General features: G+C 41.0%; 1 protein-coding gene across 1 annotated transcript; it reads right to left on the bottom strand.

Annotated features, from left to right (window-relative positions):
• Positions 1-1,142: 1,142 nt before the first annotated feature.
• LOC150081147 (uncharacterized) lies at positions 1,143-18,139 on the bottom strand. Its single transcript, XM_090380942.1, has 2 exons — positions 17,860-18,139; positions 1,143-2,814 (listed from the first exon to the last, which is right to left on the bottom strand). Exon 2 carries the CDS (start codon positions 2,592-2,594, stop codon positions 1,143-1,145), a length of 1,452 nt encoding a protein of 483 aa, XP_090237068.1. The 5' UTR covers positions 2,595-2,814; positions 17,860-18,139.
• Positions 18,140-18,507: the final 368 nt, after the last annotated feature.

Below are 18,507 nucleotides of genomic sequence, written 5' to 3'. Positions count from 1 at the left end.
GTGAGGTCAGCTTTTACTCTAGAAATCTCGGTGCGCCTGGCTTCCTCTGCGCTGGAATGGCTCCTATCTCGAGAGAGTAGAGCGTGTGCCGTGCTGTTTAGATGACAAGGGTATGGGCTGACCTGTAGTTCGTGAATTTCCCGCAGCACATTGGTTTCCAGTATACTGAGGTTTCCAGACGAGAGCCTACTCGTCTCACCAAAACATCTAGGAAAGGAAGTGTCCCGTTCGCTTCCAAGTTCAAGGTAAACAATATGAAGGGCGATAGGGAGTTGAAGTACTCTAACAGCGGTGCATCTGAACCTCGGGGGATGACGGTGAAAATATCTTCTACATACCCGCATGTACCAATCACCATGTGGTGCAGGTATGTAGACCCAATTTTCGAGTCAGTTGTGTGGAAACACGAGAAACGCTGGCAGCAATCCCATATGTGCGCCGCGCACCAACAATAATCGCCTGCTATGGCCTAGTGACTGATCACTCGCGTTCTGTACGCGCTCTCCCAGTCATCTGATCACGTACAGCATATTTAGTATGATTTATATCATGTTTGCATTTCTGTATGTACTTGTTGAAGGAGTTCGTTACTCCGAAAGCTACTTGTCATATTAAAACTTATTAAATTTAATTAGTTACTGCTTCCACTGGCTCTGCTGTATTCTCTTTTTCTTCGAAACCATGGAAACCAGTGCCACAGGCCCATTCTCTTCCAATGCTAGGAGTTTGGTAAGAAAAAATTGATGTGATTTGAGGTGTTGGTCAAAATATCAAAGGCAGATATTGTTGGAATATAAATCGTCTGATATAATCATCTGATATAAATCGTCTGTTTGTCCAACAAACAGGCAATGTTTTCTTGTTTGAAGAAAAATCCAAGTTTCTGTGGGGGGGGGAGGAAACTGAGAAATTCTCGCCAAGATAGAGTGACTTAGTAACGATTCTATAGTTTCCTTAGGTTTGAAATTGCACACCGTGAGGAAAAGAGCAAGGTGTGAATCGAGTTTCGAACCTAGCCTATTTCCTCATGGTGTGTAATTTCGGCTATCGTAACGTCTGTGTAGAGAGAGAGAGATGAAGTAATTTAAAAAAATACAGAATGCGGGATACTTGTGTAACTTTTTTTTTTTTATTTCAATTTACTACATTTTCAAATCGTCCAAAATTCTTCGTACGTTGGAAACGAGTTGTTCGCGGTACCTCCAGATCTTCGTATCCTTTTTTCGATATTTCAAGAAGTTATTTCGGCACTCCTCGGCCATAAGGGGTGGACAACTCGCTCTGTAATGATGCAAGTGGACTAATGATCTGCTAATCAGTGCGTTTCTTTTTACTCGATTGTACATAGTATGGAGAGCGTAATGATTGAACGTTGTGAGCGTAGTATTGGAAAGGAAAAAACTTTTCACCGCGAAACCTGGTCTGCTAAAATTAGCCGATCGATGAACATGACGAAGCATATGCATGTAATGGGGAATAGAGGGATCATCGATATTACCAAACTCTTCAAAAAAATAGACATTTGGCACTGATAAAGAAGCGTACAATTTTAGGGCTTCCGTTTCGTCACTTGTGATTTGCTGAATTACTTCGGCCCACGTGGAATGCCACACAGGGATTATGGCTTCGTCCAGATCCAGTAAAAGAACAAAATTATGCGTATACAGGTGACTATAGAAACAATCGTTGTACGGTATCAGTTCGTGTCTTCGTTTTTGCCAAACATTTCCTTTTAAAAATTTTGAACGAAGTTCTGGATTGTGAGGACCTTCACCAGGCAGCGTCAGAAATTTCACGTTCAGTTTATTCTTTTCTTGGTAATATTGCATCACTTTCATTGTGCTTGGGTGAACTTGATACACATAGACGACAATTTTATTGGCACCCAAAAGAAACTGCAGCTCTGCCCATTCCAAAAACCTTAAACTGATGTCGTGTGCAAAGTCCAATCCTTTAACGCATACAACGAAGTCTTCTTTATGGACGGTCGGTGGAAGATTTAACTTAAAAAACACTGTAGGTTTACCACAAAGAGAATTTTCCAAAGAAACTCCTTCGGGGACTCTTCCTTTCGATGAATATTTGAAAGGAACTGGGCACGACAAAAGAAAGGCTCTGTAATAGCTTTTATTAGCTGGATTGTCCCATTCCTTCACCCATATTTCTGTGCATTCACTCTTCACTGCAATGGATTCGTGGCTGCTGTACCATATATGGCAATAGAGGCTGTCAGCGAGTTCGCCTTTGATCATCCCAAGTAACCGAATAAAGTGAGGGTTGCGATCAGTTAAAATCATCCTGGTGTCATAAAACGCGGAGTACAGATAGACGTTTGTTTTTGCTGGGTTCTGCCAGTGTCCGTTAATCAACTGGGCCGTGTCCGATTCGGAAAGGGAGGAATTGCAAAAAACAACATCACTGTTGGCGGCATCCAGAACTGAGTAGCCTATTAAGTGTTGGATGTGGCGGACCATTTTTAGTATTGTCTTTTTACTGGGTTGCTTTATTAGTTTCTTCTCGGATGACATGAAGAACCACACGGGAAAGAGAACTGTGAACAACGCAGTAAATAAGATGGCTTTCCGTATCCGCATAGTAATTTCTTGCTGCGATGATATCAGTTAATCGAAAGATGTCCTTGGCATTCCGAGATATCACAAACGAGTTCATAACCTGGCACAGTACATCATCTCTATCGGGAGTGACTATTTCGGAAAAAGATGGTTATTGTCGTTAAACCAAATGAAAAGTGACCAGAGCGTAGAGCCATTCTGTGACAGCCAACTTTTTCTTCTCACCCACTCTTTTCTTCAACTAAAAAAAGAAGGGGAAAAAAAGCTAGTTATTATCCGCCTTCATTCAAATAGTATTAAAATCATAATAAGATACAATTATTAATTGTATTATCTTAAAAAAAAAAAAACAGTTAGCACATCACACAGAACACAAACAGGCAGCTGAAATTTTATTCTCAAATTGAGTGGTAAACGTCATTGTATTGTTCATTGAATCGTATTGTTCATTTCGATCACCCCTCGTACAAAAGTTACTATGGGTGATCAAAAAGATTGAGACTAATCTGCACAAAATATAGAATGACTGTTATTGAATGACGGTCAAGGTGTTCTGACAAGGTACGATCATTGCCTTTTTTTGGGATATGAAAGGTATTATTTACACTCATACTATGTTTGGTTTGATTTGGACAATATTAGGAAGTTCTAAAGAAATTGAATCAGAAAATGGGTCAAAAAATATTTGATTTAAAGATATTCGGTTGCATCTCGACAATGCGAAACGAAACACCACGAGTTAAACACGGAAATTGTTCCCACCTTCTAATAGTCCAGTTCTTGTTCTTTGTAACGTTTGTCAATTACTCAAGCTCAGAGATGAAAAGGTTGCCATTTTCTATCCGACGCTGAGCTATTAAATGTCCCCCTAAGCGTGTCTCAAATCGTCTCTCAAGCAGCAGATTCTCTGAAGTATTTACAAAATGGGTGGCAAAATGGGACAAGAACCATATGGGAGTTTTGTCGAAAAGGGAAAAAGTATCAGAAGCTAAATAAAACAACGGTTTATATTTTTAATTTGTCTCAATCTTTTTTGATCACCTGAGTTTGCTACATTAACTGCGCATATATTCCTGGCGCTTCTTGTTGAACGCACCAGGAATTTTTAACTACAAACGCACAAAACTCTAATGGCTAGCTATGGAGGACACTAACACAGCTCGCTTAGATATCACTGGGTCAGTAAAATCTAAAGCTATAAAGGGGTAAGCACAAGGTTATTATTATTATTATTAGCCATATAGTGCAAGGAAGCCTGAGGCTTATGCTGCACCAGCCAAATAAAAAAAATTCCGAGTTACCCTGAGAGAGAGAGAGAGAGAGAGAGAGAGAGAGAGAGAGAGAGAGAGAGAGAGAGAGAGAGAGAGAGAGAGAGAGAAGAATGATGATATCCAGCTCAGGACTCTAGGTGTGCCCAGATCATACTCACCAGATGTGAGCCCCTGGGGTTTTATAACTTCTTCAAGATAATGAATTTAAAGTGTGAGTTAAAATCGGGAAAAACTTAAAAGTCAAAATTAGTTGATATTAGTTTGTTCTTTTTAAAAAGTTAAAAACATGAGACACGTTAGCGTCTTCAATAAGTTAACTTAGCATCTTAAACACATACCCGAGTGAGTAGGGCCCACGCTGATGTTTAAAAGGCGCACAGCGATCACCTATAAAATGTGGACAATCAATTAGTAAATTATGAATAGTTAAAAGGGTCCCACACGAAGCCCAGTGGTCAGTAGAAATCAACAAACAGGACATCGTGAATTGTGTTAATACGAAGTCTGGTCAGAAAGGGTTCTTTACGGAACTCGAGGTGACAAAAGCACTAAACTGTGATTTCGCATTTACTTTGATATAATTTCCTTGTTTCACGAATGATCCCGAATATTTCCTAATGTCGTTCAGTCAGAGGGCTTTGTTGATTTGGTTGCTTCAGCGGCCTTCCTTGATTCTAATATATCGTGGAAGAGAGCAAAAGCGAATGTAAAGGGGAATAGTGCACCTTGTAAAAAGCAACACAGAACTATATGGGTAGCTTTCAGAGCCTCTGAGATCAAAATGAGTCTTCTGTGACAAAATAGTGGTTTCGCAACTTCTTATTCGTTTGGAGAGGTGTGGTGCGTTTAATTTTTTGTGACTCAAAATTCACAAGCTGTTCCTCACTGTATCTTCCAGGGAAAAATCCATATTGCTGAAAGAAAATCAAATTAGCCTCATGAAGGCGTTCCACAATCTTCCCCATATTAGCCAACAAAGAAATTGTCCTATAAGACCTTGTATTATAACAAGCTTCGTCTACCTCCCGCTACCACAACCACCATGATGGCACAAGTACCCGACATCCCGAGTATGAAGTTCCTGATCGTGGAAAAGAGGCTGGTCTTCACAGCCAAACTCATCACAGGCCAGATGTCATCTCCAAATATTTGGAACGCTTGTTCTTGGAGGATCCCACAAAAAAAAAAAAATTATGATCCCCCGTAAATGATTACATCTACCCGTATATTTACAGTATTTGTCTATAAATTGCGTTTGTTCTCTGGTCGCTTTGCCTGTTTTCTGGACGATAAAACTCCAGTTTCTGGGGAAAAACCTTGCTATCTACGCCTGAGACCGACTAACTCAGCCACGGAGTGAAAAAAGCCCACTAAAGTTCTTCGCGTCATCACGGGATTCGAACCCGAGCCTTTTCCACCCGGTATGGGGAGGACGGTGGCGATACCACTGTGCTACAAGCGCAGACTTGGAAGAGCCCACATTTTTTTTTCACTTTCATTTATTTATTAATTACACACAATATACAGTTTCAAGATTATGTACATCAAGTATATACATGATTTATATACAAGATATATTTACATATAATTAGATGTGCTGTACATATCATTAAACATTCGTGTGTGTGTGTGTGTGTGTGTGTGTGTAAGTGTGTTCTTTAATCAGGGTAGCTCCCAGGCATAAGCCCAACTCTACCTTGAAAACTTGTGAATGTGTAGAGTCTTTACAAAGCAGGCCTGGAAAAGTATGTTGAATTACCTGGGTCTGGTTTTACTGTAGCGCAATTCGCGCACCCACTGGAGGTAGTGCGGAATTTCATGAGCGAATTGCGCTACAGTAAAACCAGACCCAGGTAATTCAACATACTTTTCCAGGCCTGCTTTGTAAAGACTCTACACATTCACAAGTTTTCAAGGTAGAGTTGGGCTTATGCCTGGGAGCTACCCTGAGATCGGCACCTGCGCTTGTGGCTCACTACAACAGGATTGCACTTTCACTCACTGAGGGGTTTCTTCCCAAGCAGATGATCACCGCCCTGAACTGTGTGGACGCCGATATCGACAGGCTAATAAGTAACAAGCAGGACAGAACAACTTTATCAAGCCCTTGAACCCTGAATTATTGCCAAGTTGTATTTGTTTTTCTGTATTTGTGTTATATGTTGTGTCTATATTTCTTTTTGCATTTGTAATCTGTATTTTGTAGCCTTTTTTGTATTTGCATGCTGTATTTTGTAGCCTTTTTGTATTCGTATGCTGTACTTTGTAGCCTTTGTATTTGTACGCTGTACTTTATTCTGCTTTCTCTAACTGCTATATGTGAACCCCAGGCGCTCGTCACCGTGATGGGATAATAAAAAAAAAAAAAAAAAAAAGGTAAACTGCAGCCATTATCAACCCACTGCAGGATGGAAGCCTCCTCAACAATTCATGCTGAGGGAAATGGACCATAATCTGCCACGCTGGTTCAGTGCGGGTTGGCAGATCGACCGTATTTAGCAGTCAGGGGCTTGAACCCCGGTCTACTCAAGGAGCGTATGTTACTGACCACTCGGCTACTGTGCTGTAACTCTACTTCACAATAAAGATTAATTTATTTATTTTTCGTGGTTTTTCAGGCAGTAATAATGTTTTGATAATGCTGTTTTTCAACTAGCAGGAAATAAACCCTTACACAAACACTTATTGTATAGAAAGCAAAATCCTTGGTCTCATTTGGTGAAACTTTATATAAAGATATTTTCTAAAAGATTCATACCAGGACATTTAGGAGTTTTTATTTTCTTAATTACTGAGTCGATCTCATCGATACTGAATAGCTCTGAATTCTCATTGGCGAAGTAATTATCATTAACTGAACGGATAGATAAATGAAAGTTTGTATCCAATCCCTCTTCATCAATAGGAAAAAAACCTATCTAATATTACATTAAATAACAATCCAAAGTTTCATTCCCATTTCCTGCACTGTCACAAAAATTTCGGTGAATGCAGCCGATCTGTCGTCTGTTTATACAGAAATCCCAAAGGATTATTATTATCAGATGATTGTATTAATTCCAACCAGTCAGTGCGCTTTCTATTTATGATTGCTTTCGTATATTCTTAATATGTTGCATATAACTTCTTGGCCTCAGCAGAAGGCCAATGCCGATGGCGTTGGTATCTTCGCTGAGCCGAATGGTCTTATCTTCTTAAATAAACAGCTCACCAAGAAGATCTATCCACAATACAGTTCTTATATGTTGACTTGATCTGCGCGGATAGCACAGTGATATCGTCACCGTCCTTCCCACACAGGGTGGAAAAGCCCTGGTTCGAATCCCATCGATGACGCGAGGAACTTTAATGGGCTTTTTTCACTCCGTGGCTGAGTTAGTGAGTTTCAGGCGTAGATAGCAGGGTTCCCCCCCTCCCAGAAACTGGGGATTTTCGTCCAGAAAAACAGACAGATCGACCATAGAACACACGCAATTAACAGACTTATGACACACAGCACGGCAGATGAATTTAATTATTCGGGTGGCCTAAATATAATAGTTTTTTTTTTTTTTTTTTTTTGTATGTTGACTTGTTCGAATCCCGACAATGACGCCAGGAACGTTTTTTGTAAATTTCTTTTTTGAAAGTTTATTTTATTAATACTTAGTAAATTTTATAATGGTTATTACAAGATCCGCCTTGAACACTTCGTCAAAGGGTACCATGACTCATACGAAAATTTCCCGGGTGAGTCATGATTTTATCCTTCGCAGAATCAGTGGCATGTATTCCAAGGCCGACCTAGTGGATAATCTTAGCTCACTTGGAGATTCTTTTCTTTGTCATCGTTGTAAGGAGTGCACCGAACTTAAGTTAAAATTTGGTGCATTGCTAGAACAATTTGAGTCACTGAAAAAACGGGTGCTTACCCTCGAGAATAATGTAACTGGTAGCTCGTTAGGGACTCAAGACCCTAGAAACCCACCAAGTGATGCACTCCCGATTCGGACCCAAGAACAGACTAACAAGTGGAAACTACTCTGGTTCAAAAGGACTTAGTTTTATTAGAGGACTCCATTGTCAAGGAAACGGGAAATAATTTTTGTAATACGAATGGGGGGACTAGAACCAGGGTATGTCTGCCGGGAGCAACTATTAATGATGTCACTAACAGATTGTCATATTTTAAGGGGGGGAAGAGAATATTATTATTCGTGTGGGGACTAATGACATTAAACATACACGATCTGACGATTAACCCCAGGGGCTCACATCTGGTGAGTATGGGTTTGGCACACCCAGGGTCCTCAGCTGGATATCATCATTCTTCTCTTTTTGGTGATTTCCTTCTACTTCTCTTCTCTCTCTCTCTCTCTCTCTCTCTCTCTCTCTCTCTCTCTCTCTCTCTCTCTCTCTCTCTCTCTCTCACACACACACACACACACACACACACACACACACACACACACACACACACACACACACACACACAGGGTAACTCAGAAATTTTTTTTTTGGCTGGTGCAGCATAAGCCTCAGGCTTCCTTGCACCATATGGCTAATAATAATAATAATAATAATAATAATAATAATAATAATAATAATTTGTTAGACACGTATAGGAACATGCTGAAGAATTGTCGCCAGTTAGGTCACAATGTCTCTTGTAATAACTGAGAGTAAAGTGGAGGAGAAATTGTTGAAGATAAACATAAGAGAGGCACCTGGGGTAGATGGAATCTATCCAGTTATATTAAAGGATGCGGCAAAGGAAGTAAGCAAACCCTTAGCCATCTCCAGTCCCCCATGGACTGGAGATGTGCAAATGTGACCCCAATCCACAAAGGAGCATCAAAGGGGAACACAGGTAATTCCAGACCTGTTAGTTTAACTTCTGTTCCAGAGAAATTAATGGAGGCACTGGTTAAAGAAGCATTGCAGGATCATCTAGACAAGACTTCAGTTATAGCTTGGATACAACATGGTTTTGTTAAGAGGAAGTCTTGTCTGATCAATTTGATTGGATACTATGATGTAGTCACAAAGGAACTGGATGCAAAGAATAATTTTGATATCATATATTTGGATCTTAGAAAGGCCTTTGATACTGTTGCACATTGGAGGCAAATTGCTGATGGATAAAGGGATGGTTGAGTGGGAGAAGACAGAGTGGTAATCAATGGACAATGCTCTTCGTGGACTAATGTTATTAGTGGAGTCCCTCAGGGTTCAGTGTTGGGTCCATTGTTGTTTACTGTATTTATAAATGATATTGATGATGGTATATCAGGCTTAATGTCCAAGTTTGCAGACGATACAAAGGTTGTCAGGGTTGTTAAGGACACTACCGACGCTATGCTGCTGCAACAGGATCTGGAAAGGTTGAACAGATGGGCTGAGAGGTGGCAAATGAAGTTTAACTTTGATAAATGTAAAGTACTACATATGGGAAGCAGTAATCCCAGAGTAATGTATCAACTCTGTGGTATCACACTGACAGTGGTAGAGAATAAAAAGGGTCTGGAGGTAATTGTTCAGGCAGATATGAAGTTTTCTGAAGAGTGCAGACGGTCTGCAAGAGTAGCTCATGGTGTCTTGTCAATGAATTTTTCTAGCCGGGATAAGGAGGTGATTATTATCCCTTTGTATAAGGCAATGGCCAGGCCACACTTTGAGTATGTATACAGGTCTGGAGGCCTCATTTTAAGAAGGATGTAGAACTTTTGGAACCGGTACAGAGAAGAGCAACAAGATTAGTGAACAGAACAAAGGGTTGCTCTTATGAAGAAAGGCTTAAGTTCTGCAAATTACAGTGTCTGCAGACTAGGCACCTGCGAGGTGATCATCGATAGGACACCGATAGGATCATGGATAGGATACCATGGCCCTCCTTGGAGGGCCCATGGTGTCCCCTCGATGATTAATCGAACAATTGCTAGTAGGGATAAGGACGTCATAATCCCATTATATAAGGCTATTGTTAGACCACACTTGGAATACTGTGTTCAAGTATGGAGACCGCACCAAAAGAAGGACATTGTGCTTCTTGAAAGAGTCCAGAGACGGGTAACTCGCCTGGTGAGATCGTGAAAACGGCGTCCATATGAGGAAATACTTCGAATATGTGGGTTGTAGAGCTTGGAAACTAGACACCTTAGATTTGATTGAGGTGTTTAAGGCTCTGCAAGGCAAAAGTAAAATGGATGAGGACGAAATTTTCAGGGTTATAAATGATTCTAGAACTAGGGGCTATAAATTCAAGTTACAGGGGGGGGGGGGGGGGATGTTTAGACTGGAATGTAGGAAGTTTTAGTTTATCCAGTGAATTATAAATTACTGGAATAAGTTACCTACATGGGTGGTAGAGGCTGACAGTTTGGGGAAATTCAAAGGTCAGCTGGATAATTACTTACGGGAGGAGGGAAACGCATAGGTTGTCTATTTCCTTTTCTCTTATTATTTATTTATTTATTATTATTATTTTATTTATTTTTTGTTATTTTATTTTATTATTATTATTTATTTTTTTTTTTTGGCTGGTGCAACATAAGCCACAGGTTTCCTTGCACCATGTGGTCATTGCTAATACTAAATACTTCTATCGGCTTTTTTGACTCTGTGGCTGAGGTAGTCGGGCGTGCAAAGCAAGGTTTTGTTTGACCCCAAATACTGGAGTTTTTCGTCCAGCAAATCGAGCAGAGAACACACGCAATTTACAGACACAATACACATGGGTATATGTAATAACAAACCAATTTTGTATGTTGACTTGTACGCTGCTTTTATTAAAGATTGCCGAATGTAATTTGCCAGTCCGGCAGCCGTTTTATTTTCAAATAATTCCGATGGATCGGAAAATACAAATTAAGAGTTTGAAAATTTGTCCAATTAATTTTTCTGAGAGGAACTCTAATCAGTCCTGGAAGTGGTTGAGAATGAGCATTATAGCAATGTGTCCACTTAACAAATAAAGTGTCGCACGATGATCGCTAATAGTGTGATATCAGAATTGTCAGTCGCGTGTAATGACTGACCTCTGATATCAGATTTTCAAAAGAAGAGGACACCAAGATTGACATCTGCATTTGACTCGCCTGTCAAGCTACTGTAGGTTGTATAGTCAGTCAAAGAAAATCCCAGGGATTTTCTTTGATTGACTGTTGCCTTCCTGTTACACCTTGCAAAAGTCTTGTCGGCTTCCGTTGGCTTTGTGCATGAACTGGCTGTTTTCGACCAGAAGATCGCCGTTGGCCCGGATGTGATTTGGTTAATGGACCGATTTCGATACACCAAAGACACAGTCGTGCGTGAAATCCCCAGCAGGGTTGCAGTTTCGAAGATACTTCCAGTAGAAAGTCAGGCGCCGACTACCATACCACTTAAATTCTAGATCTTGCTCATTTTCGCGCTGTACTGCAGACATCCCTGAGTATCTGTCGACCTGCTTTATGAAGCGTGGTATAGGTATAGGTAGGTATGTATACCTATACCTATATGCACATGTAGGTTTACCTATATACCTATACATATATGCACACATCCCTGAGTATCTGTCGACCTGCTTTATGAAGCGTGGTACGAGCGCACGATGCTGTTACTGAAAGAACTCCATTTCGTTGATGAAGAATGGTATTTGTATTTAAGAAATTTGCCACTCGTATCGCCATTGATGAAATTAAAAAATAACCCTTTATATTGTTTTACTTAGTTGTGGAGATCCGAATGACGTTCTCATATTTTTTTCAAATAAATGACGGAGACAAGAAACCATTTTATTTTAGCCGGCCAAGCGTCGTAAGGGTGCAGCGGCGCCTTAAAACATATAAACAGGATGGCAAATTTCTCCTCGGGTTTCCAAGAGAATCTTGCAAGTAGTGTACGAGAATGAGCTGCCAACAAGTACGCGATTTTAATCTCGCAGGTTCACCTCTTTTTACAGTAAGGCTTGACATATTGAGAAAGGATGAAATAAAGCGAAATTAAAAGAAAATTTGAAAAAAAAAAGAAAACATCGAACGCATTTTTCGGGGGGATTCGATGAACGAGCTGTGTCCGACTGTTTGGTTTCGTTTCGTCATTCGTCGAGACTTGCCTTTAAAATGGAAGGGTGTCTCCTGCTGGTTCGACAGCAGAACCGGTTCTCTTATTGGATGAGAAATCAATTTAAAAATCCAACACTCCTAGAAGACACGCGCCGCGATGTTTATGAACACGGAAAGGTAGGTCAGACAGACGCATTTTTTGATTTTAAGATATTAGGCGGGGGAAGAAATCAGTCACTGAGATCGACACTGTGCTTACGTAGTTTTTTTTTTTTTTTTTAATTATATTTGTTTTTTTCGGGCTTTAATCCAGTTCGCGAGCGATTAAGGCTCGCATAAACGTGCTGTAAACACGTACTGCTAAACAACGAATAATTTTATGGTGGAGTGAAGGGTGTCGCAAATAATTCGCACTACACAGAATTTGGTGCCGAGCATTGAGATTTACACATCAAATTAATCCAAATATCAATTCAGTCTTAACCTCAAAACAGTCTTTTCTTATACGATGTCCAAATCCTTAATTCTCGAAAATCTAGGAACACCGCATCTGACGGCACTGAATGCGACACTTAAAACCTGGTCGCGAGGATGGCAGTTGAATATCTTCTCCGTCCCTCCTGAAATGTAGGATTCCCCAAAGGAGACGTTTCTTCGACTGCAGTAGATAGTCGTAGTAGTTAGTCACTTCATTGGATCAACAAGCTCACTGACAGTTACATGAGGAGGAAAACAACTACTCCAAAGAGGCCCACTACGGCATTCATTTATTTTGACTCCATCAGCCCACGTTCTCTCTCTTTCGCTAACCTGATGGTGTTCCGAAAGGATTTCGCTCGTGCCCACTTTCTTTTCTGCTCAAAAAAAGAACCCTGACGCTATATTACAAAACAACGTTTCTCCCAGCAATTACTTACGCCTCAGCAATTTGGTTCCCAAAAACTGCATTGGCAGTGAATAGAAGAATTCTGGACATGATCCAAAGGACCATAGTCTTAACTACGACGCGTGCGTGTAGTACAGTGAGTACTCCAGCAATACAGGTACTCGCTGGAGCGCTTCCTTTCGACCTGGAGGTCGTTCGCACAGGTCTGCTATACTTGCTATCCAGGGGAGTGGCGGCCACACATCTGGACTACACAACTGACCCAGCGAACAACCTAAAAACGGAAAAAACTAGATTACAGAACCACCTGCTAAAATTATGGCAGAGAAGATGGATGGAGACCACCAAGGGCGAGATAATCAGAAGATATCTACCAGACCTCCAGAAAATCTACCCAAGACAGCTGACCTGGTACTTCCCAGGGTACCATTTGACATCTCTAATAACAGGACACGGACCCTACAATGAGAAGCTGCACGGATTCCGACTCACTGAGGACCCCAACTGTACGTGCGGGGAGACAGAAAGCTGGAATCACATAGTGTACGAGTGCCCACAATATGAAGACCTCAGAGGGGTACTTATAACAAAAATAAGATACCTACCAAAAGGATTGGAATCCCATTTCATAGATACTGAGGATGAATATAGAGCATTATCCCAGTTCGCACAAGACCTCTTCGTCAGGAGAAGGACATTAATCACCATCTACAATGACTGACATCAAGTACCACTATTGAAACACCAGCCAGCACAATGTAAAGGCTGCAACTAAAGATGAGGGGCACAAGCACAAGGACGGAGCTTGCCCCTTCAGTAAAGAAATTTGAAAACAGAAATGCAGCAGTAGCTGCCAATAGCCATATGGCGATCTGAAGAGGGTACTCTAGCCCCTTCATCTTTATACCTACTTCCTTGGGGGAGGGGGGACATTTTCGTCCTCCCCCTCCTTTCCACCCTATATCTTCTACTCTGGTGGGACATGGGCATGTCCCACTGAAAACTAGGGCTACCTACTCTATTGGCCCCATATTTCCGTCTTTCTCCCCCTCTCTATCTATACGCTAGCGAAAGCCCTACACACCAAAAACTTAACATGTCTAAATTACCTTACGCCCATAACTTGGCCTAGCAAAACTAAGCGATTCTACCCCTACGTCGACGCGTTTCTTTCTTTTTTTTTTTTTTTTTTTTTTTTTAAGGTCCTAGCCGCCGAAATCTCAGGAAATTAAGTGGCAGGACCTGCCAGAGTGAAACAGACTACTGGGTTCCTGGTCTGCCTCCACGCGGCGTAAGTGGGGCAACGTTGGGCCTCAGTAGGGGCCCAGCGGCTAAATGACCAGATGAACAACGGTACAAGGCATCACACATATACAAAGTCCATACACTTTTAAATCTCTGGCTTTTCTAGTCAACTGGTTCGCCCACAATGTAAACTACGCGGAGATGGGGGAAACCCCTGGTGCCGTTTGACCCTAAACACACTTTACACTTTCTTTTCTGCTGCGCCCCTTTCCTCGACTTCTTAAACAGATTATTATTTTATTTTCCCAGCCGCTCGTCTATTTCTTCAATCGTAGAATGAATGAATTCCATGTGTGAATGTAAATTCACACATGAAATTTTTTAGGGACGGAGATAATGAAAGTGTGTCAAGTTCTAACAGCGTGCTGAATGATTTTGTGATAATTGAGAAGAACGTAAAAGAGAGAGAGATTGATTAGCCATAACATAAAAGAAGGCGCCTGTGGTGGATAGAATCTATCGGATTATATTAACGGAACCTAAGGCAGTAAAGGAGATAAGCAAAACCTTAGCCATAATTCCCAGAGCATCTTTGGATTCAGGGGAGGTCCGCGTGAATTGGAGATGGGTAAATATATTCCCAATTCATAAGGGGGGAGGACGTAGAACAAAAGGGCAACACGAGTAATTACAGACTTGTTAACTTAACTTCCATTCCAAATAGAACTGGTAGCGTAATGGATAAAGTTTAACTTCCATTCCATGGAAAATAATGAAGTCACTGGTTAAAGAAGCATTGCAGGATCATCTACACAAGACTGCCGTTATAGTTCAGACACAGCATGGGCTTGTTAAGGGGAATCAAATTTGTCTTGTCTAACAAATTTCACTGGAAAGTACAATGAGGTCACAAAGGAAGTGGATGCAAAAAATAATTTTGACATCATACACTTGGATTTTAGGAAGGCTTTTGATACTGTTGCACATGGAAGACTACTGTACAAGTTCGTGAGGTATGGCATTAAGGGTAAGTTGCTACAATGGATAAAAGAATGGTTCAGTGGGAGAAGGCAGAGAGTGGAAGGCAGAGAGTGGTAATCAATGGACACTGATCTTCGTGAATTAATGCTATCGGTGTAGTTTCATACGATTCAGTGATGTGCCCATAGCTGTTTTCTATATTTGTCAATGATTTTGACTAAGGTTTAATGTTTAAGTTTGTAGATGATATAAAGGTTGGGAGGGTGTTTATGACAGTATCAAGGTAAGCTACTGCAACAAGATCTAGAAAAATTAGGCAGATGGGCTGAGAAATGGCAGTTGAAGTTTAACATTGACAAATGGAAGGTATTGGCATATAGATATCAGAAATCTCAACTGTGATATTTGATATGTTAACATATCAACTAAGGCAATTATTTTGCACGAAGCAATGGGACTACGCTTAAGATTCACTACTGAACGATCAGTACTTTTGCACCATGTTTTGTTCGTAGTGAACTGTTCAAGTCGATAATTGGCATCGTTTTAATTGTCACTCATATTGTGAATCAGTCTTCACAACGAGTTGCCGAGGTATTGCACTGCTTTGAATAAGTAACGCTTCACCGGTGGAGAAGACTAATGTTACTTATTCTCGCCGAGAACTAATGTTACTTAGTAACATTAGTTCTCGGCAGATAGCACGACCCATGGTGATGGTATCCGCCGACATTAGTCTTCTTCACTGTTGAAGCGTTACTTATTGAAAGCAGTGCAATACCCCGGCAACTCGTCTTGAAGGTTGATTCACAATATAAGATACAATTAAAACGATGCCAATTATCGGCTTGAACAGTTCAATACGAACAAAACATGGTACAAAAGCACTGCCCGTTCAGTTAACACATCAACTCAGGAAACATGAAAAAGACCAGGGGTAATTGTGCAATCAGATATGAATTTCTCTAAGTAGTGCAGACAGGCTGCCAGGTCAGTTAATGATGTACGGGAATTTTGCTAGCAGATAATTATCCCATTGTACAAGGAAATATTTAGGCCGCATCTTGAGTACTTTATACAGTTCTAGAGGCCTCATTTTAGGTAGGATGTAGATCTACCTGGAATGGGTTCAGAGAAGGGCAACGAGATTAGTGAGGGAAAGAAGACGGTGCTCTTACCAGTAAAGGTTTCTTCTGCAGGCTGCAACGTCTGGAGACTAGGCACTTAATTTTTAAAATTAAATTAAATTTTCTGTTTATACTGCGGCACGACAACCAAGTCAGTAGAGTTTACAATAAATCATTAATACAAATATTTATCGTATTTAGCAGTCACGGGCTTGAACCCCGGTCCACTCAAGGAACCTCGTTCCTGACCACTCGGCTACGTCAGGCCTTGAGAGTAGTTCTGACTGAGATGTTTAATGCATTGAATGGACTGAGTAAGCTTAATGCAGATTGGATTCTTCCTCTTGCTCAGACCACACACATAAAGGGACAAATTCAAATTGAGGAAGGCTAGTTGCAGGATAGGAGGTCGCGTCAACTCGTTGCAAGGAAATTTGTTGTACGACAGTTCCATGAATGACAATTCGCTGTATGCGACAATTCGGTGAATCTGGTGAGTATGGGCTTGGCACACACAGGGTCCTGAGCTGGATATCATCATTCTTCTCTTTCTTGGTGATTTCCTTCTCTCTCTCTTTTAGGGTAACTCAGATTTTTTTTTTTTGCCCGGTGCTGCAAAAGCACCAGGCTTCCTTACACCATATGGCTGATAATGTTATTGTCGCTGTATGTGACAATGTGATGTTTGAAAATTTGGTGAAAGTGGTTACGAGAATTCTGTAAATTCCTTGGAACAATTAGGTGTTTGGTAAATGTAGAGAGAAATGTAAACTTTGAGGATGCCGTGCTGTAAATAAAATATAATGTAAATAATAAATAAATAAAATAATAATAATATATATAATGTATTACTTTATTTTTTCTAAATTTCTGCATTTCTCCTTTCTATGCCGCCAGTATTTCTGTTTTCTAAACTTTTCACTTCTTTGATTTTGTTAATTTGTGATCTGTGTGTGATACACCGAATCGTCGTAACTTAAAGGAACGACAGAAAAAATATTTGTTCCTTTGGAGTGGATGGAAAGCTAATGTGGGAAAGGCTTTTTTTTTTTTTTTTTTTTTATAGCCGGTTGCCATAAGCTTGTTTTCTTGCATCGTTAAAAATAAAATAAATTTTCTTTTATACTTCGGGACGACCACACGGTCAGAGGAGTTCACAAGATGGAGAGAATACAAAAAGCAGCCCCGTATTTAGCAGATTTGAGTGACCGGGGGCTAAAGGCTTGAACTCCGCTCCTTACTTAGGACACCGCTAATACTAAATTCTTCTCACGAAAAGAAGTAATTTTTGGGAACATTCAGATGGAAATGCAAATGTTAGTTCCAGAGAGAGAGAATTTTGCACACATCAAAATACGGTCATGATCACCACATTTTTCAATCCAAAAATTATTTAGCAAAATTCATGCGCTTGGGTTGGTTGCGTTCCAGCGAGCACTGGAACCCACATAAGTTCGACCTCTCAGAATGCAATCCGAACAGAAATGTCCGAAGAAACAGTTTATTATTTCGAAAGCGGACGTCACGCGTCAAACAATTCTACGATTTAACTGCAAAAATTAGACCTAAATTCATCTGACTTTGTTTAACAAAGTTAACAAAATATAACATTTATTTAACTTAACTTTCATTAGCTACATAAATTTAGGTAATGAAATCCCGCAGTAAAATGCGATTGCATAATTTGGAGAGTGCAGAAATCAGAGTGCCTTTCAAAAATTACGTCAAACTATATTTTCCTAAATTACGTACGTACGATTGGGATCAGAGTTGATGACGTCTCCCCGAACGTTGCCAAGTGACCCGAACAGAACAGATGGTTCCCCGGTGCTCGACCGCATTGGTACGCCACCTAAACGCCCGATCCTCGCCAGGAATTCGCTTTGTTGCCTACGACCTGCCACCTCCAGACATCACGTCTGCTCCTTAGTCGTCGCTGCGGTTGACGAAATTCTGACTCGGTCTCCGCCAAATACGCCGAGTCACGTGGCCAGGGAGAAACTGGTTTCGTGATCTCGACTGCAATGGCCGCAGCGACACGACCTAGTGCCGATTTGACGGAAGATCGGCAGGGTTAGAAACTGGGGAGGGAGGGGGAGAGGGGGTCGCTTCTTGGAATGCTGCGAAAGTCGACCTGCAGATGCACGGTCGGTTCCTGACTCGCTCCGCTAAAAAGGACCTCGTGGAGATGCAGCAGATGCGAAACCGCGGGGGACGAATTTCGCTCTTTTTTAGAACATTTTCTGAGAACATCGAGAAACCCGTTTCGCGCAGAGGTGTCTTCGAAAGCAGCTTTCTCATCGTTATTTCTGGAAGGGCCACTCTTCGCTTTCTTTCTTGCGACCATCACCCGCATAGTGCGTTACAGGGAACCGACCGCGCTTCGATAAAGGGTTAAAG

This window comes from Mastigoproctus giganteus, chromosome 9 (genome assembly GCF_048544385.1).
Source record: "Mastigoproctus giganteus isolate SK-2022 chromosome 9, ASM4854438v1, whole genome shotgun sequence".
In the NCBI taxonomy this organism is placed as follows: domain Eukaryota; kingdom Metazoa; phylum Arthropoda; class Arachnida; order Uropygi; family Thelyphonidae; genus Mastigoproctus; species Mastigoproctus giganteus.
Note: the sequence above shows the minus strand (reverse complement) of the source record. Positions and strands in the feature narration are given on the sequence as shown.

Bases quoted from the DNA above. Each gene is read 5' to 3' on its own strand.
- LOC150081147 (XM_090380942.1), bottom strand. From the start codon at position 2,594: ATGCGGATACGGAAAGCCATCTTATTTACTGCGTTGTTCACAGTTCTC.